Raw genomic sequence first — 9,218 nt, forward strand, 5'->3', positions numbered from 1 at the left:
GTGGAGGGTGTGATGTGGTGGAGGTGTGATGAGGTGGAGGTGTGACATGGAGGTGGAGGTGTGATGTGGTGGAGGTGTGATGAGGTGGAGGTGTGACATGGAGGTGGAGGTGTGATGTAGTGGAGGTGTGATGTGGTGGAGGTGGAGGTGTGATGTGGCGGAGGTGTGACATGGAGGTGTAGGTGTGATGTGGTGGAGGTGTGATGAGGTGGAGGTGTGACATGGAGGTGGAGGTGTGATGTAGTGGAGGTGTGATGTGGTGGAGGTGTGATGAGGTGGAGGTGTGACATGGAGGTGGAGGTGTGATGTGGTGGAGGTGTGATGAGGTGGAGGTGTGACATGGAGGTGGAGGTGTGATGTAGTGGAGGTGTGATGTGGTGGAGGTGGAGGTGTGATGAGGTGGAGGTGTGACATGGAGGTGGAGGGTGTGATGTAGTGGAGGTGTGATGTGGTGGTGTGATCTGCTGGAGGTGGAGGTGTGACGTGGTGGAGGTGTGATGTGTGGAGGTATGACATGGAGGTGTAGGTGTGATGTAGTGGAGGTGTGATGAGGTGGAGGTGTGACATGGAGGTGGAGGTGTGATGTAGTGGAGGTGTGATGTGGTGGAGGTGGAGGTGTGATGAGGTGGAGGTGTGACATGGAGGTGGAGGTGTGATGTAGTGGAGGTGTGATGTGGTGGTGTGATCTGCTGGAGGTGGAGGTGTGATGAGGTGGAGGTGTGACATGGAGGTGGAGGTGTGATGTGGTGGAGGTGTGATGTGGTGGAGGTGGAGGTGTGATGTGGTGGAGGTGGAGGTGTGACGTGGTGGAGGCGTGATGTGGTGGAGGTGGAGGTGTGACGTGGTGGAGGCGTGATGTGGTGGAGGTGTAGGTGTGATGTAGTGGAGGTGTGATGTGGTGGAGGTGGAGGTGTGACGAGGTGGAGGTGTGATGAGGTGGAGGGTGTGACATGGAGGTGGAGGTGTGATGTGGTGGAGGTGTGATGTGGTGGTGTGATCTGCTGGAGGTGGAGGTGTGATGTGGTGGAGGTGGAGGTGTGACGTGGTGGAGGTGGAGGTGTGACATGGTGGAGGTGTGATGTGGTGGAGGTGGGACGTGGTGGAGGTGTGATGTGGTGGAGGTGGAGGTGTGACGTGGTGGAGGTGGAGGTGTGACATGGTGGAGGTGTGATGTGGTGGAGGTGTGATGTGGTGGAGGTGGAGGTGTGATGTGGTGGAGGTGGAGGTGTGACGTGGTGGAGGTGGAGGTGTGACATGGTGGAGGTGTGATGTGGTGGAGGTGTGATGTGGTGGAGGTGGAGGTGTGATGTGGTGGAGGTGTGACATGGTGGAGGTGTGATGAGGTGGAGGTGTGACATGGTGGAGGTGGAGGTGTGATGAGGTGGAGGTGTGATGAGAATCCGGTCCAGGATCCAGTCCAGGCCCGGCTGGAGGCTCCATCCCCACTGAGGTTCAGTTCATCTCATCCTCACGTTCATGTACAAACTAGTATTTCTTCTACTTCCACCTGAACAGAACATCAACATACATTCACTGGTACGTATCGCTTGTATTCTGCAGTTTAATGTATCAGCTTGTATTTCTATTACTCAACTTTCTCATAGTATTTATATTCTAAACGTTGTGGTTCAGTGTGGCGGCAGAAGAACTGCTTCTTTACTGTGGACGTTGATCAACACGTGGCGCCACACCGCCCCCTGGTGGTCAGACCAGGTACCGTCACCACACCGCCCCCTGGTGGTCAGACCAGGTACCGTCACCGCACCGCCCCCTGGTGGTCAGACCAGGTACCGTCACCGCACCGCCCCCTGGTGGTCAGACCAGGTACCGTCACCGCACCGCCCCCTGGTGGTCAGACCAGGTACCGTCAGTGCTCCAGCAACAGGAGGCGGAGCTTCAGCAGGAGCTGGATGCAGCAGAGGGGAACTCTTAATTTTGTATGTGTCACTGATGACATCACTTCCTGTTCCATGTGACATTACTCTCCGGATGACATCACCAGTGGGCATGTCAGCCGGCGGCCGCCTCGTCGTGAGCACAAATATCTCGTCTTACGTCACAATTAGCCTAATTGTCGATGTTGTGAAGAGCGCGGTATATATATTAAGTCCTCAGGAAGTGACTGATCAAAACAGGAAGTGACTGATCAAAACAGGAAGTGACTGATCAAAACAGGAAGCGATTACGTCGTTACTGTAGCATCAGTGTTTCTCCTCGTGTTGTGCTAGCGTAGCCTTTAGCAACTGCATTGCCGTCAACCGTAGCGATTTTGGTAGCGTCAGTGCTTAGCACATCTTAGCATAGCGGTTTGCATCAGCGTGGCTAACTGTGTGGCTTTTGTCATTTGTTGTTTAAGTAGCAAAGCCTTTCGCGATTTCAATAGTATATCCATTAGCATCAGTTTTGTTAGCATCACTCTTAGTGTAGCAAGACAGAACAAACCAGAAAACCTGTTTTTTTCTTTTTAATGAAACGTAGTTTTGGGCTTTTCGGTCGTCAACAGTCTCTCAGGTTGTGTGTGTGTGTGTGTGTGGGGGGGGGGGGGGTTTAGCGGGACGGGGGAGGGGCTAGCTAGCGTCAGTTCTGCTCCTCGTTGCTGGAACTTGGCGTCCGGGTCCTCATCTGGTTCCGGAGTTGCTCGATGAGTTCGGGATTCTGCTGCTGCATCTGCTGCGCGAACTGCTGACCGCTAGCAAACGGAAAGAAACACAGAGTTAGCATCGCTGTTAGCATCACAATAAGCATCGTTAACCGTTACTGTGGATGTTAATGGCGGCATTTGCATTGCAGTCGCCCTTAGCATTTTCATTGTTAGCGTTACAATTTGCTTCACGATTGGCGTAGTTAGCGTAGCCGTAGCGCTGTGTGATACGGCCATATTGGATGGTGAAGGAATACAACGCGTTGACGATCTGACAAATCAAAGAGATCAAAGAATCGTCTGAGAACACATTCGCAGCACTGCCCGTCATGCCGCCCGCTCCTAGCGTAGCCGCTAGCAGTTTATGGAGCACCTGTGAAAAGTGTTGCCGTTAGCAACCCCCCCGGTTAGCCCGTTAGCACTCACGCCTGGATGAGTCCTGAGAGGTCTCCCGTCGCTCCGGACATGGCTGAAGCTCCACCCCCTGTTGTCGCCGTGGCCCCGCCCCCAGCCGCCGATGCCGCCGCCGATGCTGCTGCGGCTCCCGCGACTCCGCCTGCGCCGCCCGCTCCACCCGTTCCGCCCGCTCCGCCATACGCTCCCGTCATCATCCCGGACATGCTGGAGGAGGAGGAGGAGGCGTTAGCAGGTGGAAGTGGGCGGAGTTAGAAGGAAAGTGGGCGGGGTCTACTCACAGCTGTTGGACTTGAGGATTGTTCATCAGCGACGAAGCCTGAAGGAGACGAGACGATTGGTGTTACCTGGTGCTTGCTAAAACATGTGTGTGTGTGTGTGTGTGTGTGTGTTACCATGTTCATGAATCCCGGGTTGCTCAGTAATCCGGCGAGGTCGACTCCGCCCACTCCTCCAGACTGAAACACACACAGGATGATGTCATCGGGCTGAAAGCCAATCAATATTAGAGCCCCGCCCCCTCAGCAGCTTTTTTTTTTTTTAAGAAACTAGCATTTTTTCACCAACACACCACCAAACATCACCAACACACCACACCACCAACACTCCACCAACACACCACCAAACATCACCAACACACCACACCACCAACACTCCACCAACACACCACCAACACACCACACCACCAACACTCCACCAACACACCACCAACACTCCACCAACACTTCACCAACACACTAGCGACACTTCACCGACACTCCACCGACACACCACCAAACATCACCAACACACCACACCACCAACACACCACCAACACACCACCAACACACTAGCGACAATTCACCGACACTCCACCGACACACCACCAACACACCACACCACCAACACTCCACCAACACACCACCAACACTCCACCAATACTTCACCAACACACTAGCGACACTTCACCGACACTCCACCGACACACCACCAAACATCACCAACACACCACACCACCAACACACCACCAACACACTAGCGACAATTCACCGACACTCCACCGACACACCACCAAACATCACCAACACACCACACCACCAACACTCCACCAACACTCCACCAACACACCACCAACACTTCACCAACACTCCACCAACACTCCACCAACACTCCACCAACACTCCACCAACACCGCACTAAGCCCCGCCCCCTGCCGCACCGCGCCGGTAGCATCCTGGCTCTTCTCCATGGCGATCTTCATGTTGCAGCGGTACGTGTCGTTGTCGGGGTCCAGCTGCAGAGCCTTCTGGTAGAACGTGACGGCCTCCGAGTGTCTGTTCAGGGACGACAGGGCCAGGCTGCACACACACACACACACACACACACACACACACACACACACACACACACACACACACACACACACACACACACACACACACACACACACACACACACACACACACACACACACACACACACACACACACACACACACACACACACACACACACACACACACACACACACACACGTTACAACTGGCAGTCAACCATCATCAAAGACGGGCTGTGGCTGTGGTTGCCATGGTAACGTACCCCATGCGTCCGTAGGCTTTACTGTAGTTGGGATCGATGTTGATGGCCGCCTCGCAGTCCTGCACCGCTCCGGAGTAGTTTCCTAGTTTAGACAGAGCTGCAGCTCTACACACACACACACACACACACACACACACACACACACAGTTACACACAGACATTGTAACACACCCACACACACACACACACACACACACACACACACACACACACACACACACACACATATACTGACCTGTTACAATAGTAAACAGCGTTTTGCGGGTTTATCGCAATCGCCTGGGAGTAAAACGACACAGCCGCCGAGAAGTTCTCCACTTTCATCTGATCGTTACCTAGCAACCAGGAGACAGGAAGTGAGGACCAGGGGACAGGAAAGTGAGGACCAGGGGACAGGAATGAAAGGAAAAATAATATAAAAATCATGGAAAAAGAAGAAAAATATAACTTTAAACAAAACTGGGAAAAAAAGTGTTTCTTTGTTTCTTTTTTAAACAAACAAACAAAGAAAAAAAGAACAAAGTAACATATAACAAACTAAAATCCTGGGAGAAAAAACCACGAAAGTACAACCAAAATAAATAAGAAAGAAGAAAAGTGAAAAAAAAAAAAATCTAACAAATCAGAAAAATTAATATCCAAAAGAATAAGAACTAATGAACTAAAACAAAGAACAAAGTGAAGAGGAGGAGCTCTGGAGAGAAGTGGGCGGAGCCTCACCGTCACTCTTCAGCTGCTCGGCCTCGGCCTGCTGCTCTTCACTCAGAGAGTTGTTGTTCACCTGTGACTGAACACAAACAACGTCAACATCAACGGGCTGGAGGGGGGCGGAGTCAGGAGGGGGCGGAGTCAAGTCCTCACCGACGACAATGGTGACGACGTCGTTGCCGCGGCGAAGATCTCTGGTAACGTCAGCGGGACGGAAAGAGTCTCATCGTCGGTGGACACTTCAAAGGCCGTCTCCAGACACTGCACCGCCACTACAGGAAGTGAGAGGGAGACAGGAAGTGAAGGAGAGAGACAGGAAGTGAGAGGGAGAGAGACAGGAAGTGAGCGGGAGAGAGACAGGAAGTGAGCGGGGGAGAGACGGGAAGTGAGCGATAGAGAGACGGGAAGTGAGAGGGAGAGAGACGGGAAGTGGGAGGGAGAGAGACGGGAAGTGGGAGGGAGAGAGACAGGAAGTGAGCGGGAGAGAGACAGGAAGTGAGAGGGAGAGAGACAGGAAGTGAGAGGGAGACAGGAAGTGAGAGAGAGAGACAGGAAGTGAGAGAGAGAGACAGGAAGTGAGCGGGAGAGAGACAGGAAGTGAGGCAGAAAGTGACAGGAAGTGAGAGGGAGACAGGAAGTGAGAGGGAAAGAGACAGGAAGTGAGGCAGAAACAGACAGGAAGTTAGGCAAAAAGAGAGTAGGGCACAAGAAGAGAGGTTAAAAGGAGAGTTGTTTTTTTTAAGTCTATTGACAAAAACAGGCAGTACCGCATGAGACAATACTGTATAACAACCACCAGGGGGCAATAAACACCGAGACAAAACTTGCTAATATCACATCACATTACACAAAAACACACATAAATGAAAAGTCCTCAAGTCGTTCATATCGTTTTCATATATTGCCATGTTTCCTATTAGGAAGCCTGAAAGAGGCCAGGACCCTCTTGTATTTCATATTTTCTTTCCTTAACTCCTTTAGGAAGCATCCCGACACCTTTCCTCAACCCTGTGACATCATCCAGGGGTTAAGAAGTGGATAGGAAGGGAGAAAGGAGTGACTATGAAGAAGCACACAGGAAGTTAGCATGAGAGAGGAAATGAAGCAGAAACCCAGGAAGTGAAGTAGGAAAACAGGAAGTGAAGTAAGAAAACCGGAAGTGACGTAAGAAAACCGGAAGTGAAGTAGGAAAACAGGAAGTGAAGTAGGACAAACAGGAAGTGAAGTAGGAAAACAGGAAGTGAGATGAAAATTCAAACGGGAACCTTGCGAGACAGGAAGTTAACATGAGAGAGGAAATGAAGTAGGAAAACAGGAAGTGTGACAGGAAGTGGAGTAGGAAAACAGGAAGTGAAGCAGGAAAACAGGAAGTGAAGTAGGAAAAACAGGAAGTGAAGTGGGAAAACAGGAAGTGAAGTAGGAAAAACAAGAAGTGAAGTGGGAAAACAGGAAGTGAAGTAGGAAAAACAAGGAGTGAAGTAGGAACAACAGGAAGTGAGGAGTGTTAAGGAAGTGAAAATTCAAACGGGAACCTTGTGAGACAGGAAGCTAGCATGAGCCACAGGAAGTTAGCATGAGAGACAGGAAATGCACCTGGAAGGCAACAGGAAGTGACAGACAGGAAGTCACATTAATAAAGGGCAGAGAGGGAGACGGGAAGGTTATGCGTGCGTCTTGTGATTGTGTTTCATGTGCGCGAGCCTCGGTGCTCTTATGCGCTCTGGACCAGGTATGTTTATTGTGTTGTTTTAAGTGTGTGTGTTTGTTGTGTTGTTTTAAGTGTGTGTGTGTGTTACCTTCCAGGCTCTCCTGCGCTCCCGCGCTCACGTTTCCCGTCCTCAGCTGCTGGTGGAGGAACTGGATGATGGAGAAGGCGAGGCGCTTGTGGTCAGACATGGTGACCGAAGCTTGCCTGCGTGAGAGACACGGCCTGTTAGCTTAGCATTAGCACGCGGAACTCCGATGGAAATCCAACACATTCTAGGGGTTCTCTGGCGTTTATTGCACTGGGATCCACTGTGACGGGACTGAAATTACGACACGACGACGCATCACATCCTTCTGGATGATTCGGCTGCAGGGTGGATGAACTGGGGGGGGAAGCGGGAACCGGGACGATCTTGGTTAAACAGCGGGCTTTCGACGTGCTGCGTGCGGGGCGGCACAGGGAGCCCTGCGGGCCGGAGCGAGCACGACCAGGCGGGGGTGAGAGAGAACCAGAGCGCCGCGAGGTGTTCGAGGAAGCGACCGCATTACAGAGCGGTACCGTGGGGAGGCTCTGCCGGGGGGGGGGGGGGAATTCACGCGAACTCCGATGTGCGTCGTTTTAGCGGAGTTGTTAATGGAGTCTGGTGTGACGTGATGACCGATCGGCTCCGAGCTGTAACCCCGGTTAGGCCGACCCGCCGCAGACTCCCCCCCCCCCTCGCCCCCTCCACTGGAGGTCCTGGGTGGTGGCGTGGGTCGCCGGAGATCCCCCCCCCACCCCGTCCCCTCCCTTCTCACCTGCTGTCTCCGGGTTTCAGCTCCGAACCGAACCGGACCGGACCGCCGCTGCTAGCTGCTAGCCACACTCCTTAAGAACGGCTCCGCTGGCAGATTACTTCTTCTGCTTCTTCTTCGTTTGTGAATTTATGGCAGTTTGCTTCCTACTCAGAGGAGCGTTAGCGCCACCGCCTGGGCTGGAGGTGGAACCGGATCAGGCAGTTAAAGTCCATTTATCCCGGATTGTTCCATTTAATTTTGTTTTCTCTGCAGAACCCGAAGTAGACAATTCACTGTCACCTTACATTCTCATCTTAGTGTATAAATTAAATTAAATACACCTTTTGTTTTCTCAGCAGTTTCCTTTAATCATCCTTCAATCATCACCTGGACTAAATTACATTGATACTTATATTATAGCATATATTTCATATTGCATGTACATATACATATATTTATACATGTGCAAGTACACTATTACTATTGGTATTATTATATTATAAGTATACTATTACTATTGGTATTATTATTATTATTATTATTGATATATATATATATATTGTTGTTATTGTTATTTTATTGCTACCATATTGTTATTGTTATATTATTGCTACCATTATTAGTAGTACTATACACCAGTATTATACACTATTACACATTGTTATTATGTGTATTATTGTTATTATATAATACCTACTTCTAATGGTTCTGCCACTGCACCTTACTATTTACTTATTTTGCTTTGATCTCCTGCTGATTTCTAAGTGCCCATGTTCCGTTCTGTGTTTTACTTTATGTCTTATACACAGATATTTTTATATTTTACTTTTATTACTATTCTATTGTATTTTATAATATTTGTATGTACCAGATTGCTGCAACAAAACAATTTCCCTTCGGGGATGAATAAAGTAATTATCTATCTATCCTTCTATCTAATCTTCCATCATGACACTGACTCTTCACGTTTCCCATCTTTTATGTTTTTCTTCTTATTAAGTGTCCCATTAATCCCACTATTCCACCTGGTTTCTTCCTCACCAGCCTGTTTCTGTACTTTAAATAATCTAGGGTTCTAAGTCGTCTTCCACTTTGTTTTGTATTTGTTTCTCAACGTGTTCTCCCCTCAGCTTTGCTCAACTGAACTGGAAGTTCTATTATTTGTGATTTAAGAGATCGTTCAGCTAATATGTCGCCATTCTCTTTTCCCTCGATTCCAACATGAGCTGGAATCCAGTCAAACCTCACATTCTTTTTCGTTTTCTGCATTTCATGTATTGTGTATTTTAAAAATCACCTCCTGTTTGCATGATTTCGTTGGTAATACGCTTGTGAGCGCTGCCCAGCGATTCTATACGATCACTGCATTACTTATTTCATACTCCGTTATGTAA

At 49.9% G+C, this 9,218-nt stretch overlaps 1 protein-coding gene across 1 annotated transcript; it reads right to left on the reverse strand.

Annotated features, from left to right (window-relative positions):
- Positions 1 to 2,458: 2,458 nt before the first annotated feature.
- On the reverse strand, positions 2,459 to 7,969 carry sgta (small glutamine rich tetratricopeptide repeat co-chaperone alpha). The gene is made up of 11 exons (XM_080505808.1): positions 7,846 to 7,969; positions 7,137 to 7,252; positions 5,494 to 5,612; positions 5,353 to 5,419; positions 4,868 to 4,967; positions 4,633 to 4,737; positions 4,254 to 4,392; positions 3,451 to 3,513; positions 3,337 to 3,374; positions 3,068 to 3,262; positions 2,459 to 2,689 (listed from the first exon to the last, which is right to left on the reverse strand). Exons 2-11 carry the CDS (start codon positions 7,234 to 7,236, stop codon positions 2,578 to 2,580), a joined length of 1,038 nt encoding a protein of 345 aa, XP_080361934.1. The 5' UTR covers positions 7,237 to 7,252; positions 7,846 to 7,969; the 3' UTR covers positions 2,459 to 2,577.
- Between the last annotated feature and the right edge of the window lie 1,249 nt (positions 7,970 to 9,218).

This window comes from Blennius ocellaris (genome assembly GCF_963422515.1).
Source record: "Blennius ocellaris genome assembly, chromosome: 12".
Taxonomy (NCBI): Eukaryota; Metazoa; Chordata; class Actinopteri; order Blenniiformes; family Blenniidae; genus Blennius; species Blennius ocellaris.

Coding starts and splice junctions, on each gene's coding strand:
- sgta (XM_080505808.1), bottom strand. CDS start 7,236: ATGTCTGACCACAAGCGCCTCGCCTTCTCCATCATCCAGTTCCTCCAC. Junction 4,738..4,867: donor GCTGTTTACTATTGTAACAG/GTCAGTATATGT, acceptor GTGTGTGTGTAG/AGCTGCAGCTCTGTCTAAAC. Junction 4,393..4,632: donor AAAGCCTACGGACGCATGGG/GTACGTTACCAT, acceptor GTGTGTGTGCAG/CCTGGCCCTGTCGTCCCTGA.